The 22306-nt window shown below is 40.7% G+C and overlaps 1 protein-coding gene across 1 annotated transcript in view; it reads left to right on the forward strand.

The window, feature by feature from the left end:
- The window catches only part of LOC137298194 (contactin-like), a 28878-nt gene extending 14766 nt beyond the window's left edge, over positions 1–14112 (forward strand). The window contains exons 13-24 of the mRNA XM_067830352.1: positions 1932–2092; positions 2685–2811; positions 3793–3957; positions 4170–4310; positions 5065–5159; positions 6620–6703; positions 7369–7516; positions 8215–8336; positions 9109–9292; positions 10393–10508; positions 11733–11907; positions 13660–14112. Of these exons, the coding sequence (XP_067686453.1) occupies positions 1932–2092; positions 2685–2811; positions 3793–3957; positions 4170–4310; positions 5065–5159; positions 6620–6703; positions 7369–7516; positions 8215–8336; positions 9109–9292; positions 10393–10508; positions 11733–11907; positions 13660–13808 (1667 nt within the window). The 3' untranslated portion in view covers positions 13809–14112. The remainder of the gene's footprint in view (positions 1–1931; positions 2093–2684; positions 2812–3792; positions 3958–4169; positions 4311–5064; positions 5160–6619; positions 6704–7368; positions 7517–8214; positions 8337–9108; positions 9293–10392; positions 10509–11732; positions 11908–13659) is intronic.
- Positions 14113–22306: the final 8194 nt, after the last annotated feature.

A 22306-nucleotide genomic window follows, 5' to 3' on the forward strand; every position in this document is an offset into this window, starting at 1 on the left:
AATTAAATCAGACTAAACATATGCTATAGCAATAAGAACTGGCTATTACCTTGTTCGAGGAATGTGTCTAATAGTATCAATATCCACATGAAGGAACCATATTATCCACATAAAGGAACCATATTATCCACATAAAGGAACTATATTCTTCTGATGCTGACAAAGAATCTTGTTCCATTTCATGAGTCTTTTAACAGTAAACTTGTGACGGGTTATCAACTGGTCACGTGACTGTTTCATGTTCTCACGTTGGTGTGTAATCTCATCGGTCACCCAACAGAGCCCACTCGACTACTACTTCCCCATTTGTTAAAAAATACTTTAGTTAGCCAACAATGAGCAGTCAACGAATTGGCGGTTAGTCATTTGAAAGACTTGGAGGAAGGGCGTTGTTTATACACTGGCACTTTTCGGCAGAATTTGGGCATATTCAATGTACAGTCAGTAATTTGCCATCAAGTGAATGGAAATCGCGTGTAGGTTTATACAATGTAACACGGGAGTAGTAATCGCTTCATTGGATGCAATTTTAAGTGCCTGAAAATACTTAGTGGTAGACATTGTTTTGAGGATACGAATGAAACTTCATTGTTGCATACGAAATACATACGCAGTTTTCTGTGTACTAAAGTTAAAAACTGTATATACATATTTACCTTTGTAAGTTTTAAGATTTTGCCAGCAATGTCAAAGTGGGATTGTTTAGTGTACTGAATCAAATATATTAAATCTGGTTTTTTTATCCCATAGGGAAAATGCATCAAATTTTACATGACATAAACAGCACCTATATAGGATCAAACTGGATCAGTCAATAAAAACTCCGAAAAAGCGAAAGTGCTGGGATACTACAATCAGACAAGAACTGCAGGTTATATTTTCAAAATAACGACATCAAATCGATCCTTCCTTACACTGTTTTGGTTGAAGAAATTCCGTTAAGGTGGACAGTAGCCCAGTCCCCATGTCCGTCAAGGTCGAAGGAGCAGAGATTGACCAGCTTGCAAATATGATTCGTAATTAGATTGTTAGCGTAAACAATAGTCGCTCAGGATCAATGTTCCCTTTTAACTCTCCAAACTGAAAAACCACGTTGGCAATACCAAACACCCGATTACTCACTCACGCACTCACGCACTCACGCACTCACGCACTCACTCACCTACACGATCGCTCAATCAATCTTTTATTCATCCAGTCAGTGGTTCAAAGAGATTCGTCTCCACATTCACCCCGACTAATATATCGGTATATGTAACGTTGAAGCCGACAGCATACTGCGCCTACTCTGGGCTTTGGCGTATTGGCCTGATGGTTACAGCGTCCGCTCGTCACACTGAAACCCCGATTTCTATAAGCCACATGGTTGCAATGTGTGACTGAGTTAATTTCTTCTGTCCCCAGGGGTGACACAGTAACAGTGCTAAAAGCGGTGTGAAACTATACTCACTCACTCTTTCCTCAGTTATGCGGACACGCCTCTATATAGCAAATGTACTGTTTAAACCGGCGAAACATTTAGTCTTTTGTTTTGTACAGCATTTCCAGAATTAGTCATCAATTCTTTCCTTCCCGAAAACAGTAGCAATGTGAAAGATAAAGACAATGTTAATTGTACTGGAGAATCACATGTTTATTGTATGGGGCAGTGGCATGAGTTGGGTTTTTTGTTGTTTGTTTTTTGGGGGGTTTTTTTTGTATGGGACAATAACACGTTCATCATATGGGACAATAACACGTTCATCATATGGGACAACAACATGTTTATTGTATGGACAATGACATATTATATATTATATATAAAATGTCAGATGCATGGGACAGTGACATAGCCATAATATGGGACAATAACATGGTTATTGTATGGAGAATAACATGATAATAATTTTATAATAAATACATGTGTAATAAGTATGTCCTGTCCTTCTCAGATGGTTTGACCATCACTAACCCACCGTCGTCGACGCAGGTGGTTGTGAACAGCACGGCGTTCCTGATGTGCCAGGCGTCGCACCAAGAGGACGTGGAGATGGTGTACGACTGGCACTTCCAGGGAAAACCTGTCGACTTCACAGATCCTCACTTCAAACTCGTACGTTTCAAACTTCAAATATCGAGAGATTTCACCTGCTTAATTATACATCATTTTCGTAATTAGGCATGCAGAAATAAATCAATTCCTGAAGACGCATCTGAATAGCAATAGCTCGGTGAATATTCCGAATGAGAATTGGTCTTTGGCAACCCTTTACTGACTTGAGAGACAACAAACGAAATTAGACTTGATTCAGGCACGTCATCGGACCCTAACTGCATCAGTCGATGCTCATGATATCAATCACTGGGTGGTGACTCATTTATCAAACTGTTACTTCAAGAATTTACATCATTGTGTCCCAGCCGTATATATTACAGTGCTCTCTACGACCTGCATTGCGGAATATAGATCATAATGGGCTCTAGGAGTATATTTCCTCAGAAATAGCACAAGAACTGTTATGATCTCTACCACGCATGTCACCTCAGTAATGCAAATTACAGTTACTCACTAACACGTGTGTTACTTCAGTAATACCATGTTCTCTAAGCCTACGTTAGTTATGCGTCATTATTAGGTGTTAATAACCTCGGGAATGTGTGAGTTAAGCCCAATTTGCATATGTTGCTATGTCCTGCATTTTCAGGGCATTCAAGCCACTTTCAGCGGCCTTTACATCATAGCAGCACAGCCGCGGTTTGGTGGACAGTATGAATGCCTCGCGAAGACAGCTTTCGAGAGAGTCAGCAGAACAGCCACACTAACGGTTCTAGGTTTGTCCTGAACGTGTCTCATTTAATGTGTCTTCTTAGCAAGGGGGAAAGAATGGTGTCTGGATTGCGTTTGGTCATGGCCTTCTCTGTTTATACCGACAATCTGGGTTTAGTAAACGTGGATGGGTACCGTTTGTTCATTCTGTATCTCCTATGGGGTGACAGGAGATGTCTAAATCGGATAGCCCAGTGGTTAAAATGTTCGGTCGTCACAATAAAGACCCGGGTTTGATTCCCACGTGGGTATATGTGTGAAGCCCCTTTGCTGGAACATTGCTGTGGCGAAAACCAGCCTACTCAAGACCGTGATTATCATATAAGTTCAGCTTCAATTTCAACAGTGGCGATCACATTGTAACAAATATCATGAACGAATGTGTCACGCTGGCCTTACGATACATACATAGATCTTTAACATAACATATAGATCTATAACATAATATGTAGATATATAACATAATATATAGATGTATAACATGATATATAGATGTATAACATGATATATAGCATATTATGAGAAGAAACAAATGTAAGAACACTGCAAATGGAACATTTGCGATCGGAAAAGACATCGGTTACCGTATTTTTAAAGTTCATTCTGACAGTAATGGTAGTGCGACCGGAGTTAGGGATGAATACAGCGAGGTAGCCTTGTGGTTAAGACGTTCTCTAGTCAAGCCGACTCCATTCCCGAACAGGTATAATATACAAAACCAGCTGAACCTCTGATCTCCCCCTGGCACCTTTTCAATTTAAATGGGTTCATTTCTTACAATCAAAATTATATATTCAGATTAAGCGTACGTTAGTCTAAGTAGAGTGACCGCAAACATTGAAAGAGAATGGTGGCGATTCTCTGACATCCTTGGTTATAATATGGCGGAAAAGTCTGAAAGAGGAAAGGAAACTAGGGTTGCAGTATCATGCTCTTAGTCGTATCAGCAGATATGATAATTCTGTAATCTTCATCTATGAATGCAGGTCCTCCTGGAGAACCATCTGGAGTGTTTGTTGAGTCCGTCCATACCACTCATAACTCCATGGTGCTGTGGTGGACAACAGGGCCTGACAATGGCCGAAACATTGTCTGGTACGCGGTAGAGGTGTCCACAAACTTTGAGCCAGCATGGACCCTTCATGTTGAACGTATGTGATTCTAACAACCTTTTCATCTTTCATTGTTCATGCAAAGCAAAGTATTTATCAAAGACACTGGAATCAGAATGCTCAACGTCCAGCCATACACATCAGATCTAACACAATATACTTCTCTTTCGTTCCGTTGTTTGTATTTTTGTAACAGTATTACAGAACGTCAATAAGGGTCCAGATATTGCAGGTGCTCTTTGTATTTCTAGGTATTCCTGAAATGGATACAATTGTCCAGGGCAGGAACAAACGGAGATACGTGGTCGAGGGACTTAAGCCAGGCACTGGCTACCAGTTCAGGGTGAGGGCAACTAACGCCTATGGTGTTGGGTCACCAAGTGTTGCGTCAGGTAAATCTTTTTCAGTTATACCTTGCTATATATGCATTCCTAAAACCAAACCCATGTCTGATTTACATGTCTGAGATGTGTATAAAGCGGATGTTGAATATAAGTATTGAAAGAAAACAAAATCGATAATGTAAGAACATATCTTGTACCTGTTACAGCGTTGTGTATGAGACGAAACCATACGTTGGGCTTTATACGTTTAAATGTTCAGGAACGTTTTGCGTCATCACTTTTTGGAATTAATTAATTAGTCCGTCCCTTAATTAATTCATTCATTAATTAATCAAACACGTGCTTTTGATATAATCTATTTATAGACAAGGGGAGATTTGCATTAAGTATTCACATATGTTTACCTGTTTAAGGATAATATAAGAATGAGTAAATGCGGTTTCTGTGGAGCTAATCGTGCATTAAATGCCAGAAAGTTCGTACCATATGTGTATTTAGCCTTTAACCCTGAAGTAAGGGTCATAAAAAATTATAATATCATGTTGGTGTGTTTGACAAGTTTACTCTGTTTGAGTGCTGGTACTGACCAGTAGTGTTTAGCGTTGATTCTGTTGTCACAATAACAGACGTTAAAGAGTAAAGAACCTTTGTGTACACACGTATTTTAGTGATTACACTGAGGACAAGATTCCGTTTGCGAGAAATTGCGGTATGAATTTGAACAGTTTGTGCCCTTCACAATGATAAAACCATCGTTATCAAAATCTTCTTCCACATTACCATGGCGTCTTATGGTCTCTAGATATGTACCAGACCCCAACAGCTCCACCAGCGCTGGCCCCAAAGGAGGTGGGAGGGGGAGGAGGCAGCGTTGGGGATCTCACAATCACGTGGGAGGTACGTACACTATCTATTGTTCATCTCACTATCACCTAGGATGTACGTATGCTATCTGTTGTTCATCTCACTATCACCTGAGAGGTGCGTACACTATCTAGTGTTCATCTCACTATCACCTGAGAGGTGCGCACACTATCTAGTGTTCATCTCACTATCACCTGAGAGGTGCGCACACTATCTAGTGTTCATCTCACTATCACCTGAGAGGTGCGTACACTATCTATTGTTCATCTCACTATCACCTAGGATGTACGTATGCTATCTATTGTTCATGTCACTATCACCTGAGAGGTGCGCACACTATCTATTGTTCATCTCACTATCACCCGAGAGGTGCGTACACTATCTAGTGTTCATCTCACTATCACCTGGGATGTACGTATGCTATCTGTTGTTCATCTCACTATCACCTGAGAGGTGCGTACACTATCTAGTGTTCATCTCACTATCACCCAAGAGGTGCGTACACTATCTAGTGTTCATCTCACTATCACCTGAGAGGTGCGTACACTATCTATTGTTCATCTCACTATCACCTAGGATGTACGTATGCTATCTGTTGTTCATCTCACTATTACCCGAGAGGTGCGTACACTATCTAGTGTTCATCTCACTATCACCTGAGAGGTGCGTACACTATCTATTGTTCATCTCACTATCACCTGAGAGGTGCGTACACTATCTATTGTTCATCTCACTATCACCTAGGATGTACGTATGCTATCTGTAGTTCATCTCACTATCACCCGAGAGGTGCGTACACTATCTATTGTTCATCTCACTATCACCTAGGATGTACGTATGCTATCTATTGTTCATCTCACTATCACCTGAGAGGTGCGTACACTATCTGTTGTTCAAATCTCAAGAATTGTAAAGAACTGCAAGAACTAAACCATTCTTGACAGATCGGTCATGTCATATCATAAAAAACCATTTTCAGTGACAGTTCTAAACAATGCATGCAGTTATGTGTTTCTTGAATTTACACAGGAAATTGTAAATAATATTTAAATCTTTGTTCCAATATTTAGATAGGTGCCAAAAAAGGATACTGTGTATATGTATTACTGTTCAACACTATAAAACTATTTTTCTGTAAAAAATAAGTATTTTTTTATATATTTATCTTAGTCTACACTATAAAGAAGTCGTTTCAGGTCATTCGCATGAAACTTGATCCTAGCATTAATAGTGAATAAATAAGACAAATTTTACACCCATGCACAAATGAGCACATGCAGTAATTCATCTGTTAAATTTCACTGCTCTGATACGACAGAGTATCTTCAGTCGGCCACTTCAGTTTGTTACACTGAAGTGATGTAGAACCAAATCGGATGTTTCCAATTCCGCCTTCACCTCTTGGCAAGTCGATATAATTCTGACTTTATGTGACTTTTTCAAGCCGTGAAGTTCATATCATATATATAGCGTTTGATGTTTCTGTTTGTCAGCCTCTTCAAGAAGCGGATTACGGAGCGCCTGGGTTTAGTTACAGAGTCTACTGGCGACAGCAAGGAACTGATCGTTGGACATCGGTAGTGAAATACATTTTAACCAATGTTTTGAGGACGCATTTAAAATCAATTATAGATATTAATTAGATACGAAAACATTCATCAATAACAGACCTAATCACAAGCGGTGTCTTGTGGTTAGAACGTCTAAGGCTAGTGCTTCGAAGCTCTGGTGTCGACGTATCAACAACATTTCAAGTAAGTATTCTTTGGTACCAATCGGCTGTAAGGGACCAGTCGGAAGATCTGTTGCATTTCACCTCATACCTGTGAAGATCCGACTTACGGGTAGTCCTCAGTAACCCATGAGTTTCATGCATGGCGACTAACAGGATCGGGTGATCTGACCGACTGGCTTGGTCGACACATGACGACCGCTGTATTGCCAGGGATAGGCATATACACAAACATTGTTCGATGAGCACCAGCAGTCTGAAACTGGGCGTATACCCGAACAAATACAATCAGCCATACAAATGCGCATACACGTCGCTATGAAAGTGAAACAATGTTGAATGTGGCGTTAGATGCCGTCCCATCCAACATCGACCAACCAAACCTCACCTCATACCATTTCACCAAGCCTCAACTAACCTCACCCAAATACCGGCCATACTGCAGCTGAAATGTCGACATGTTTTATGTTTTTATCATATTGTTGTTCAAAAATTACGTGTCCAATGCAGGCGAACGTTGATGCCGGGGAGCCGAAGCATGTAGAGTTAGTAGGTCAGGAAAAGTTCTACAGTCTGTACGAGGTCAAGGTCCAGGGTATTAATGAGAGAGGTCAAGGTCCCAACTCAAGCACAGCTCTCATCTACTCTGCGGAAGATAGTAAGTGTTTCAGCCATGAGTCTATTGATGTTTGTTGTACAATGAGTCAATGAGTTTAGTTTTACTTTACGTTTAGCGACGATTGTGTTTTGGATCGCGTATTGTCCGACTGCGTCAAAAAAGCGTCATACATATGTTCATGCATCACTTGGAGCGGTGGGGTGGCTTTAAGGTTAAAGCGTTCGCTTCGCACGCCGAAGACCCGTGTTCGAGTCATTCTCCTCATGGTTACAATCTGTGAAGCCCAATACCAGTGTCGCTATACGTGATATTGCCGGAGTATTGATAAAAGCGTCGTAAAATCAAACTCACTCACTTATCCACTACTTTGGGATTTCACCAACATTACCCGGACAAATGGAACTTGGACTCAGCGCACTCATTGACTTAAACCAAATCAACAGCAACTGAAACGTCATTTGCTTATAAAAAGCACCAGAGTGAGGTCATACTAGACTTCATTTAGATACAGCACAATAATACCGCAATCCACAAATCACGGTTATCCACGAATTTATGTCGAGAGAAATATACACATGTGAATGATTATCTACATCTGCCAAATGGTGAATATTGGTTTAAAAAACATATAAAGCCATTTTATGTCGAGAGACATGTACACATGTGAATAAATATCTACATCCGCCACATGCTGAATGTTGGTTTAAATAACATATAACGCCATGTTTCCCTTACAGTACCTGTAGGTGTCCCCAGTAACGTATACGCGTTCCAGCACAACGCCACTGCCGTCAACGTGACATGGACTATGGTCCCAAACACACGAGAAGTGATGAAAGGGAAAGTGTTGGGTTACAAGGTACGTTCAGTGCTCTCAACAAATAATTGACGTACAGACGAAAGTACTCACCTGGTAATTCGGGGGGCTTTAAAGATAATTGTAACAAAATAGAAAATAATCCTCCCAAACGGCGTTCGAAATAACCGCCGGCCCGGAGGCCCAGCGCCAGCTGTTATTGTATCGGGTCGACAGTTTCAGATATGTGTAGGCCCTTATGGCATTCGGTAAATTATATTCAATTATTTCTAAACTGGAATGTTTCACCTTTTGTTCTTTATTCCTGTGCGAGAATCATCCACGATCCATCGTGTTACGATAACTTACAGTTTAACTTCCTGGCATTTCGGTGCTTTGGCGTAGGATCGTCAACACCAGTCTAACAAATATAAACTGCTCTATAGAAACATTGTGAAACAGTATACAATGTAGTCTGTTTTGTTTTTATTGGGCCTGCAGATTTATTTCAGGGCCTGGAGTTTTAAATCCTAAGGTAGCCTTTCTTTTGTACTTCAGCTTATTTGCTGCCTTCATTCCAACCTTTCATTTTCGGTGATGATACATTTGAATTGTCTATGGACTAACATATTTTCCAGGCACAAAGTCAACATACAACTGGTCTTGGTGAATATAAATATTCATTTCAGCAAATCCAATCAAAATGGATAACAGGATCACCATAATGAGTCAGATATTGTTGAATACAGTACGTTCAAACATATGCTCAGTACATGGAATATGACATTTTAGTGTTACTTTTCGTAACTAATAATGATTAAATTGGTTCAAACAGATCAATTATTATACCATCGAGGAGCAACCGTTCATGAATACTCTTGGCCTCATAGGTCAGGTATCGTCAGGGTTGGTCATCGGCCTGGAACCGTACACCTGGTACATATTTGACGTACAAGTGTACAACACAGGATCCTTGGGACCAGTGAGTGAAGTGTACAGACAGCGCACGTGGGGTTACCGTAAGTATTGGTCCACTAGAAGTGAGAGAGTTTAGTTTTACGCCGCTTTTAGCAATATTTCAGCAATGAGACGGCGACACAAGACACATTGTACCCATGTGAGGAATCGAACCCGGGTCTTCGGTATGACGAGCGGACGCTTTAACCACTAGGCTACCCCGCTGCCCGTAGTCCACAAGAAATAGTGTGCAAAAACAGTAGTTACAGTATATTATGATGAAGGTAATTATTTTTGTCCAAACCCATAGAAATACTGTGCATAAAATACAGGTCTAGATCCAGAGATGTAGTGTGTACAGACAGCTAACATATATTAATGGTAATAGACCAAATCCCATAGAAATAGTGTGCGGAAGCATCAGGCATGGGTCTATGGTTACAAATGTCTAAAACTCTGAGAAATCATGCGTAGAGATTGCCCACATTGGATGATGGTAAGTACTGGTCCACCCTCAGAGAAATAGTGTCTTCAGACAGTGAACATTGGATGATGGTCAGTACTGGTCCACCCTCACAGAAATAGTGTCTTCAGACAGTAAACATTGGATGATGGTACGTACTGGTCCAACCTCAGGGAAATAGTGTCTTCAGACAGTGAACATTGGATTATGGTCAGTACTGGAGCGAACAGACAGAAATAGTGTGTCGTATAATTTCCATTATCTGTGGGTAATACAATTACAGTTACTACAGCTCAGGAGAGTCAAGGTTCACTAGGCTTAAGTCTCAGATTTGACATACTTAAACGGTGTAGTCATATCCGTGTGACGAACATCAAACCCAGGAACCGCACCCTTCATTAAAATCTTCCACATGCTTGCCATAAATCCATATATTAATCACAGGTAGCCTCCGCACCCATTGACACATTGTTCACAGGCAAACGAAAGACTTTGAAGCTAGAGATATTAGAAAGTCAAAGATACACCAAATGTGCTATTTCGGTATACCAATAGTTTTAACCCCCATTTCGATTATATTTCGACTATAACATACAGCAGGTGCCCGGACCTAAACGAAGCTGTTGTATCCGTCCTATGTTGTCAGCGTGTAGGAGATAAACGCACTGTACTGTAGCTCAGCTCCATGCTGTCTTTCAGCACCACAGCTTTATCCAACAGAGGTCTACATCTTCTCCCACGGTCCAGACAGCGTCCGTGTAACATGGAGGGGGATTTCAACCACAACGCAGGAGGAACCACTCATTGGATACAAGGTGGCGTCTCAATGCTCTAAATTTATTCGTATGCTCACAGGTTCCTGAGGAATCCTGTAAGGGCGTCGTCGCCCTTGTTGAATATAAAAGTAGTATTCCAGGTGAACAACGTATCAATGGCCCTTCAAAGATTCCATTGGAACCTTGATCATACAAACATATTCATGGCTTGAAACTAGTAACAAAATTACCTAAACTGTTAACGGGCTGTGGATGTCAAAATGGTCATCAGTCATCCCAAAACTAGTTTGGTTAAGGTTGACATTGTTTATTGCCCTTTGTCTTTAAATAATCGAGTCTGGGTCAGGTAATGCAATAATGAATCCCATGAGCATCAGCCTAGGTAATTGGGATACGACGAGATATGTCAATCAAGTCAGCAAGCAATGTTTGTCCTTTGAGTGAGTGAGTAGGTGAATGAGTGAGTGAGTTTCCTTTTTGTTTCTTTTTCACGCCATATTCAGCAGGGATCACTGAAGGCCAATTAAACCCGGATCTACGCGTTTTAGTTGCCATTTTCAGTGCGTGTTGTTAACAGTATTCCAATCAGCATGATTTAAGGGGGAAATCTGAAGTCGTATCCCAGTTTTATAGATCGATGCTGATTGTGTTGATCGCTGGATTGTCTGGACTCCATTACTTCTAGCGGAACAATTTAAGGGGTGGTTAAACAACAAACAAGCAGTACTCTCTTCTATATAAATCGACACATATTGCATCTTTCACTTATCTTCAAGACATTCCTGACCCCTACGGCCAAGCCGAATAGTTCGCGGCCATTTTTCAGACTGGTGCCATCTCAGTGCGAACGCGCTTAGCTAAAAATAAATCTCATGATTATTTCCAATATATGTTTCTTTGATATAGCATTAACATAATATGACTAAACATAATATACTATACATTGTTATGTATGTTGATACGCATACATGTAAAGTCAGTTGTAATGCGTGAAGAATTCTTTGACCAAATCACTTCATGTTATGGCTTGTACATTTATCATCAGCTCTACTATCCAGCACTACTATCTAAACCGGATTAGTTCTTTAGTCCCAGTGAGTGCCGGTTTAGACAGCTTCCATTGTATGTTCATTTCAGAGACTAGACATTAGTCTAACTTGAAAGATTCTGTCGGCTGCGTAGTGATCTTACAGGATGCGCTTTGGCTGTGCAATGAGAAAGTAGTTTTATTCTGGCTTCAGTCGATCAACGTTTGTATTGCAGGTGCGCTACTGGCCCTCGACCGAAGACATCCGAACAGCCCGCGATGCCACAACCGGAAAGTCCTCAGAGTTAGTGATCTACGGAGTGTCTGCAGACTTTCTGTACAGACTTCGGGTGTTCGGATACAGTCGAGGAGGGGAAGGCAAAATGAGCCCGGATGTGTACTTCACCCTAGGTTGGTAATTGTCCGTCCCACAGTCCCTGAACCGAAGTATTTTTACTTCCGTTTGTCATTTTTTGTCATGATTTCGCCCAGAGGAAACGAATCTACATTTTCGTCACTTTCTGAATCCCATTTCATTGCCTCATTGCGGTTCGATTTAATTTAATTGACATTGCTTGCTTCCTTTAAAGTTATTCTTGTAGAGACAGTGTTAGTCTAGGTGGGTAGCTTCTAGTAATGTGTTTGTGTACAGACTGTGTAATATATACTTCCTACTACTTACTGAATACAGTCACGTGGAAGTAATTATCATATATGACACCTCTGTGACAAAAATGTATCCGTTTCCGTATTGTGTGACCCGTGAAGATCCGGGTTAGAACTGGTCTCCAGTGACCCATGCTTGTCCTAAAAGCGACTAACGGGATCGAATGGTCAGGCTTGCTGACTTAGTTGACACATCGTATCCCAATAGCATAGATCGCTGCTTATGGTGTTGATGACTGGATTGTCATATATACTATATACTGTCTATATACTGCACCAACGAATTTCACTTTAAACAAATGATCATTGTTTATTTATTTGTTTGCGCTACCAGGGGGTATGCACTTTCATAGCGATACATGAGTCTCATTGACCCATTTAGACAATGACTTACTTTTCAGCCGATCCGAATTTTCTCGTGTGACATTAGACACCACAAACAACTCTGGTTACAATGAATTCCAATTCATTTTTCCATAAGAAAATGGTATTTACAAATGAATTTTAATTTTGAACTTTAGTAACACCGTATTTCTATAGTTTATGTCGAGGTTTGTGCAGCATACCTTAACTAAGAAATCGCAGATTTAATGAGGTCAGAAAATGATTCACAATGCATCTGATTCACTGGTTACACCTGTTATGTGTTTTTTGCGCTTATTCATTATAGTTCTGAAGTGCACAATGAGACTGATATAATGTCAGTTCCGTACCAGACCGCCAAAGTTTTCTAGCGAACGAGCCTCGTTTTGAGATTTCCAGGTTTCCGTTTGTCACAGCTCTCTCTACGACAGAGCACGATTTGCAAGGATTAGAAGGAGAGTAGAGTTGCAATATACAAGTGTTTACACGTGTCATTTCATACTGATTAATATTTGTATCCTATAAAATGAATGAGTCTAAAAATTCTGGACTGGTTACCGCACTAAGTTGCGCAATAGGACGGTACCCAGTACACAGCACGCGAGACTGTTCTGTAATCAATGTTTTTACTTGAAATAAAACACTGAGAACAAGTAGGGCTGGTCTAAGTTAACGCTCATCACGTAACGCACGGACATTTGTTTCAGTGTTCCAACTACTGCACTTACTCCCCTGTAATACAAACCAATAATAGCAGTTTGAATCTCTGATAGATTGTTGAACAACTTTTATCCTAACCACGTTAGCATCGCTATCAGATTCTTACACGCCATGCATATGCAATAGTTAGACTCTTATAATCATTCTGCTTTCAGCAAAGATTTTTCTTGTTTAATGACATGACCCGATTTCAAAACAAAGTTGTAATTCACCGTTTTTGTATGATGGATGTTGGAGTGCTACAGTTTTGTCTTGCTTCAAACCAGGCAATATGTTTCAAGCATATTATTTTATTATTACATTTCGGTATAAATATATTAGACTCGATTAAACAGAAATGCTACTCCTGTCAGAGTTATCTACCCTGATGAGAAGTGAATTATTTGAAGACAATAATATTTTATTTTGTTCCAGGGGGTGCAGTGAGGATTGACTCGGACACCTCCGAGATAAGAGCAGCTGCCTCTACAGTATGTCCGTCAATCATGACCTTGATGATCAGCGGAGCAATAATACTGATTCTGAACACTGCCTGCTCCATGAACCTCATGCTGACATCATGAAATTGGCACTGTTTGATTTGTGTTACAACACTAGACACATTTAGTATTGGAAATTGAAATGTTTGAATACCATCTGACAACCACTCGCATCATCATCATCATCATCATCATCACCATCATCATCATCATCTGTAGCAGCATTACCACCTTTTGGATTCAACATTATGATGCTGTAAGATTCAAGATTAAAAACAATATCATGAAACCAAAGAAATGATCATATCAGTAGCCATGAATTTCCTATGCCTTTTATTGATGTTCATAATTATAGTAATATACCAATAAACAACAAAGTATCACCATCCTCTAATATTTGCAATATGTTTATCAAAATTTATAAAAAAAAATTAAATGAATCACGTTTACTGATGCTTTAACATGCTAAGGTAATTAAAATTAAATTACCTGAACGCTAAGATTAATCACATTGACAAGAATATAAACTTTATCATGCACTTTTTGCTCGCCCAGTTCCCAGTTTCATTTTGAACCATTCGTTCTGATTCTTTTGGGTAAACAATTGACTCGCCTTTGGATGTGTTTATAACCACCAGTGGAGCAGGATAAGCTTTAAGTGATCCATAAAGCCTAGTCATGATGTAGGAGAAGTTTAGTTTAGACTTACGCCGCACTCGGCATTATTCCAGCTGTATGGCAGCCGTCTGTAAATATCGAATCTGGACCAGACAATCCAATGATCAACAGCATGAGCATCGATCTGCCAAAAGTGGCAACTAATGACATGTGTCCACCAAGTCAACGAGCCTGACCACCCGATCCCATTAGTCGTCTCTTACGACAATCATAGTCGCCTTTTATGGCAAGCATGGGTTGTTGGAGGCCTATTCCACCCCGGACCTTGACGGGTCAACTATTCATTCACTGTTCTTGACAAAAAGTTCTTGTGGGTGAGGACACAGCACCACTTACACCACTTTGCTCATACAAGCACTGTGAAGATCTGGGTTAGAACTAATCTTCAGCAGCCCATGCTTGTCGTAAGTAGCGACTAACGGGATCGGATGGTCAGTCTCGCTGACTAGGTTGGTTCGTGTCATCGGTTCCAAGTTGCGCAGATTGATGCTCATGCTGTTGATCACTGAATTGTCTGGTCCATACTCGATTATTTACACACCGCCGCCATATAGCTGGAATAATTCTGAGTGCGGCGTAAACCTAAACTCAAACTAAACTGTTGATCACTGGATTGTCTGGTCCAGGCCCATAATGTTAATCCAGATTCAAACGTTAACAGAATGACGTCAAATATCTGGAATACTGCTGAGTGTGGTGGTAAGTAATAACCAAATATCAAAACGAAAGGAAATACTAATTGCAGCAGCATCTTTCAACAACGTGCAGCAATACTTCTGAGTTACGGTCGGAAGATCCACACACTACGCAGTCGTGGGTTATAAGTTAGGCACTATCCTAAACAAGGCTACGATGCAAATGACGAAGAACGTATAGTCTTTATAATCTCCTTAATAGTTTAAATAAATATTCGTCGTTTTTCAACTCACGTTCAGTCTTGCAATATTATTTTTGAGATCATATCAGGTTTTGTTGAAATGTCGGCAAACAAACGTCCATTATTCCCGTGCTTAAATTACCTTCACGTGAGATGGCGGTGCGTCACTCCAACAGTCAACATATTATCTCTTAAGTGTTACAGATGCAGGCAAACAGTAACTGACAAAACATGAACAATGTGTGTATAACATATTTGCAAGTTCGACCTGTATGCTAAGAAAACAAAAAAGGCATGTTTAAATAGAATTTAATTCTAACTTGCTTCCAGTATAAGGACACTGTGTCATAATGCCATCCGTTTCCTGATATCGCCGAAGACTACGTCCGGATCGTGTTTATAAGGGGGCCGTGGGGTAGCCCAGTGGTTAAAGCGTTCGCTCGTCACGTCAAAGATCCGTGTTCGATTCCCACATGAGTACAGTGTCTGAAGCCCATTTTTGGTTTTCCCCGCCGTGATACTGCTGAAAACGGAGTAAAACTAAACTCACTCACTCATGTATACCAGGAAACCTGTTTTTCTGGGCAGTTTTTCCAACTCTAATTCATTATTCCGGACCTTTATTAATCGGTTGATTTTAATTAGTACTTTCTGGGTTACAGAGGTTGCGTGGTACATGAGGAATACGTGTCCGTAGTATAAGTACTTCATTGTAAAGTGAATGAATTAGGTTTTACGCCGCATTGGACAGCATCTCAGTAATATTACAGAGTGTAACTTAATATGATATGCTTAAACGGATGACAAGGTGTTGACAAAGCAGAGAGAGGGAGATTTTATTTACGTCTCACCTCATTACAAGGTACATTATTGAATGCATTACAAAACATCAATACAGCGGCCATCACGTGCTGTGTCATGTACGATAGATGTACAACACTGAATATTCTAGATAAAACCCAATTCGTACGTGTTACTAATATAAAACATTTTTTCTCCTTTTTCAAAGTACTGTGGCAGGTTTTGCCTTTTTCAGAACATAATATTTCACTAGATAAGATATAAGCAGTATTGCGTATATTCATGAAATCAGGACAAATTTTAACGCATTTACCAATAAGATTCTTTCGCTCAACTCTGTACGCTGGGCAATCAAGTGAACGTGGCATTCGTGCTCAGTTACATTCACACGGATACACCATGTTCCAGCAAGAACAAGGTAACCACGTGGCATCGGGTCTTGGATTCCAGGCTGCAAGGTTGCCATTTCGATTGCTGCTTTGTAGGCCCGCCGGATAAATGGTAACACGGTGGATATATCTACGGTTAATATAGCTTTATGTGAAAAAACGTCGAGTGTTTTTCTGTTGCTACATATACACATAAGAAAAGCAGTCAAGAAACACACCAACCTCCATTGATCTGAACGAACAAGGAATCTACGTAAAAGATTTCCGCACACGCAGAGACAAGACGGCGATAAATCAGTAGTGTGTCATGTGACCAGATGTCGTCCAAGTCAATACGTGTCTCGTAATGTCGTAAAACTTTTACTGCTAGAGTCTGCTTGACCTAGAGCGGACAGGTAGGAGAACGTATGTTCAAAAGACATCCCACCTACTTGGGTCACGTGTAGCACACAGTCAAACCTTTGCTTAACCCATGTTCAGTGGGTGAGTTTGTTAGGTTTAGACAGTATTGGGAACTGTCACGAGTAATTTGATATAGGTCTTAGATTTTAGCACAAAATCACAACAGGGGACAACCGAAATGTGCTTCACACGGTGTGCCCATCTAGGGAATCGAACTAGGATCTACAGCGTAAAAAACGAACGCTTTAACCACCATCCTACCTCAAAGTCCCTGTGTATCACAAATGTGTTATTCAACACCATACACTGAAACAGTCTGAGAGTATGGTGACAGCTTGTAACTTATCGAATTTGGACCAGAAGAAAACGTGATTGATAGTATGAGCATCGATCCATCGGGGTACGATGCCACGAAATCCAATCATCGAGTTAGAACTGCCTATTAAATCAGTCGACTCTTACGACAACCAAGGCTGCTGGAGCGGTTGGGTTGCCTAGTAAAGCGTCCGCTTGTCATGCTGAAGACACGGGTTCGAATCCCCACAAGGGTACAATGTGTGAAGCTCATTTCTTGTACCCCCTGCCGTAATATTGCTGGAGGAACCGAATCTTCGGCATAAGTTAACGACTACCACACTGTTCCCACCTTGAAAGATATATAGCGCCTAAAATATAACCATTTCTTTTGTCATTGTATCCTCTATCAAGTGCAAATTTATACTTTCCTTTGTCCAATAGTACATGGGACTTTTCAGTAACATGACTAAATACGGATGTGTATGACTACGCATATAGATGGGGCAAGCCAACGGAGTTTATACACCTTTATGTCGTCACCCTGTGTGCTAGAAGTCATCTATATTACCGAACATAAACTTTAAACCAAGTTATGATTTTCAGTCGTGTCAGCAATATTACAGAATGCAGTGAAGAGCGCATGATATGCACTTTTGCAGTAACACTCGTCCTTCAGAGCATTGAGACTGTATTATCTTAAATTGTCAAAAAATGACAGGGGCGCATTAAGAAATGACGATGCAAAGTCAGGTTTGCGCTATACACCGCCATCATGGTACATCAGCAATGTCGATTTTCACCCCACATCCCCTTTTCTGTCAGGGGTTGGTGTAATATGGCCTAAGTGACGAGGCCTTTTCTAACCTTCTTGAGAACAGTTAGTTGGTTGGTTTGTTGTTTACTCCGTAATATTCCGGCTATATGGCGGCGGTCTGTAAATAGCCGAGTCGGGACCATACAATCCAGTGATCAACAGCAAAACCATCGATCTACGCAATTGGGATAAGATGACCACCCGGTCCCGTTAGTCGCCACTTACGAAAAGCATGGAATTCTAACCCGGATCTTCACGGGTCTGACAGAAGACAGACTAATTTGGTGCAAGATCGATCATTGTACGTGGATCTTTGTACGTCCACGTCACAGCCAAACTGAATACTATCAGCTCCTACATTTAGTGACTTGGTAAACGTCTTCACTCCAGGACACAATAACACATTAAGTAAACATTGTGATTCGAGAATCATACTACTAAAACTGTTGGATTTGTAGTGTCAAAACTGAGATATGTTAAATGGAGAGTATACATTCCTATAATTATATGAGACTAACCTATTGTGTTGCTAAAGCTACTGTAGTCCCACTAGCTGAGATGGAGGTAGCTTTGGGTAGCTTTGTGGTTAAGGCGTTCGCTCCCAGCGCTGGGGAAAAGGTGGTTTTACCAGCTGTTCTGCGCTGCGCCCATAAGGCATGCGCAGTGATTAGGTTCGTGCGGTTTGAACCGCGAGTCGTACAAACACTGCATGTGATGCATACGAGGATTATCGCTGCGGTCGACGGTGGAGATGTTTCTTGTGACTACAAGCATCTTGGGTCTGCAGTTATAAATGCACCCTGTTCCCATACATGCAGATTTGCAAACCAAGTTTTTAAGAAAGTGTAGCATTAGAGATACTTATTTCACTGCTAAAAATTGCTCAGCTTGAAAACTGAAATGTTTTAATACATGTCTATGGAAACATAGAAAAATATTGATTGTGACAAGCAAGTACAAAATATTGCACTTTGGATTGGAGATTGAACGCATATAATTTTGTTCGATTTTTCGCAACCAGCAATGTGTATTATATGTCATGAATAAGTGATAAATGTGTTTTAAATATGTTTTTCTTTTGCTTTCATGTGACCTTTAATATAATCTTAACGCTGAGGTTTGTTTTACAACAGCACCCATGACGTAAGTAAAACGACCAGTCCCACCTCAACAGTTTATTCAGCAGGATGGTCTGAGCTACAATGAATAATGTCAAGGACCCAGCTCAACCGTATAACCCGTTTAATGAGGAGACGAAAGTCAGTGCTTAAGCGAAATGAACCCAAGTAACCCTGGGTTATTGAGTGGAAACAGACAGTATCATCTCAAATTGAAATAGATAAAATGTTTCTACTTCAACGAAAAGCCATAACATTCATCCAAGCCCAGTAGTAATGAGTGCATGCTTGACGATTGCTGTGGAGAGCACATTGTATGGCAGTTACCATCATTTGTTGTCCTTGGTTCCACGCCATGAGACTTATGGCTGAAGCAGACATCTTTTCATTTCTTATGAAAGAATACACGTCTCATACGTGGGAAGTATGAGAAATATTTCTACAAAATGAAAACGTTTTATCGTTTTATGAAATATGGGAAACCTATCTTAGTAAGTTACAACATGAATATGTATGTATGTATATGTATGAATATATATATATGTGTGTGTGTGTATGTATATATATGTATGTATATATATGTATGTATGTATATACACACATAGAGAGAGAGACACACACACACATACACACACACACGCATGCATGCATGCATGCATGCATACATACATACATACATACACACACACACACACACACATACATACATACATACATACATACATCCATCCATCCATACATACATACATACATACATACATACATACATACATACATACATACATACATACATACATACATACATACATACATACATACAAAGGATGAGGTTGGTTGGTTTTTGTTTTAAAACTGCCCTCAAGCAAGAGCATCGCTCTACATAACTGGAATACGATGAGAGGAAAACTTATTCAGAGACAGTCATTCCCTTGATAACTTGACTTCCATAAATTACAGTTAATGTTTGTGTGTCTGTTTGTTTGTCATTTAATATGTTCCGGGTATGTGGTGGATGTCTGTAACAATAAAGTGATTAACAGCATGAGCATTGCTTGGATGAGAAGTGTCAACCAAGTCATCGAGCCTGACCACCCGATCTCTTCTCTAAAGAGAAGACCAATTCCACCCTGAATGAAAAATTCGTCACTAGTGACTAAAGTATCCATTTCTATATTTTTTGTTTTAGTTCTTTAGTTACCATCAAACATTGATGTAAAAGGTCTCCTTCTGAGTGCATCTTCAGTTATTGCGGTAATTCTTCTACGGTTTTCAAAAATAAATACACCGGATCTGTTTGTCACCAAAACTTGGTTGGTGACGATCGTGAATCCACAAGGGCTCTTTTTGTTGTTGAAGGCAGTACTCCCAGCTCCCATGACAACGATCTGTAAATGATGGACTCAGACGGATGGGTCAGACGAGCAAGTGACTGACATCATGGACATCGATTTAAATGGGATACGAAGAATATTTGAAGAAGATTAGCCTGGATGCGTGTGTGCGTGAGTTCGTGCGTTTGTAACAACGATTCTATTTCATAGGCGATACTCACATCATATGAAAAGTTTTCCCGAATAAATGTTAAATTTAATGGCGCAATTAATCTATACATATGGAAATTAATTAAGCAACACCAAATTCAAAGACACATAAAAACTTAACAAAGTTTAACGAAGTAATTTTGATGATTGATTATTCAATTTTGATGTATTGACATACAGCATGAGCTTTTCATGGGTTGATATGACGCGCGTGAAGCTTGCACAGTGCACGTGCATTGCTTTAACCTCAACTTTCGAAAAATGCACTTTTTCCCTGGGGTGTTTACAAGCGCAGGTTGTCGATTGCATTCGGTTTTTCATTCATTTCAATGTCATGGCACGTAGGAAATTATCAGAGGCCACTCGTTGGCAAATAATCGGCATGAGGAATGCTGGTATGTCTCTAAGACAAATCGGGACTCAAATCGGACGACATCATTCCATAATTTCAAAACTTTTGAAAAAATACCGGGCCACTAATGAAGTTAAAGACCTGCCTAGACCAGGAAGACCCAGGAAGACCACAGTCCGGGAGGACAGAGCTTTACTGAGACTTGTACGGCGCAGGTCCTTCGACTCGAGCTCTCGGTTGAGACAGGAGTGGCTTCCAGGGAGACCCATCTCGAACAGGACTGTTCGGAATCGTCTGAAAGCTGCAGGATACCGGGCAAGGAGGCCAATCAAGCGACCCAGACTGTCTCCAGCCCATAAGGCAGCCCGACTGGCCTGGTGTAATGACCGTTTGCACTGGAACATTGCCTCTTGGAGGAAGGTCCATTTCTCAGATGAGAGCCGGTTCTTGCTGCACATGGTGGACGGTCGTACTCGGGTCTGGAGGCAGAGGAACACAGCAATGGCTCCACGGAACATCCAGGAGACTGTGGCCTTTGGGGGAGGTTCCGTTATGGTATGGGGGTGCATTTCCATGAACTGCAAGTTGGATATCATTACCATCCGTGGCAACCTTAACGGTGTTCGTTACCAACAGGAGGTTCTTGACAGGGCTGTGGTACCTCATTTTGAGAACCATCCTCTGGCAACGAGACCCATATTTATGGACGACAATGCTAGACCTCACAGGGCGCATGCTGTAAATGATTTTTTGCGGCAAAATGCAATTGACAGAATTCCATGGCCTGCCATGAGCCCTGACCTCAACCCCATTGAACATTTGTGGGACTTTATTGGCCGTCGTGTGAGGCAGAGAGACCCACCAGTCCATAATCTCAACGAATTGACGGCTGCCCTGCATGAGGAGTGGAACAGGATCCCCCAGAATCAGATCCGGAGACTCATCCAAGGAATGAGGAGGCGTCTGGAATCGGTGGTGCGTGCGCAGGGAGGACACACTAGATATTGATGAAAGTCGGTGTGCAGACTCTCAGATGACTGTTCTTTCTTTCCATGTGACATTTGTGTTAATACACCTGACAACAACGTCTGTGGATGAATAGTAAATTGTGTCCATTTTTTCATGAATTTAAGACAGTTTTAAGAATTTGGATTTCGTTGCAATAAAGCAAAGTCTTGATACTTTTTCCCTTTAAGTTGTTTGTCAGAGATCGTCTGTTGAATAAAAAAGTGTCAAACTATATCAACCCGGCATATTTTGATTGTCAGAACACTTCAAAGTTGCTCCAATAGAAAAAATTGGGGTGTTGCTTG

The sequence above is a fragment of the Haliotis asinina genome, chromosome 10, assembly GCF_037392515.1.
Source record: "Haliotis asinina isolate JCU_RB_2024 chromosome 10, JCU_Hal_asi_v2, whole genome shotgun sequence".
In the NCBI taxonomy this organism is placed as follows: domain Eukaryota; kingdom Metazoa; phylum Mollusca; class Gastropoda; order Lepetellida; family Haliotidae; genus Haliotis; species Haliotis asinina.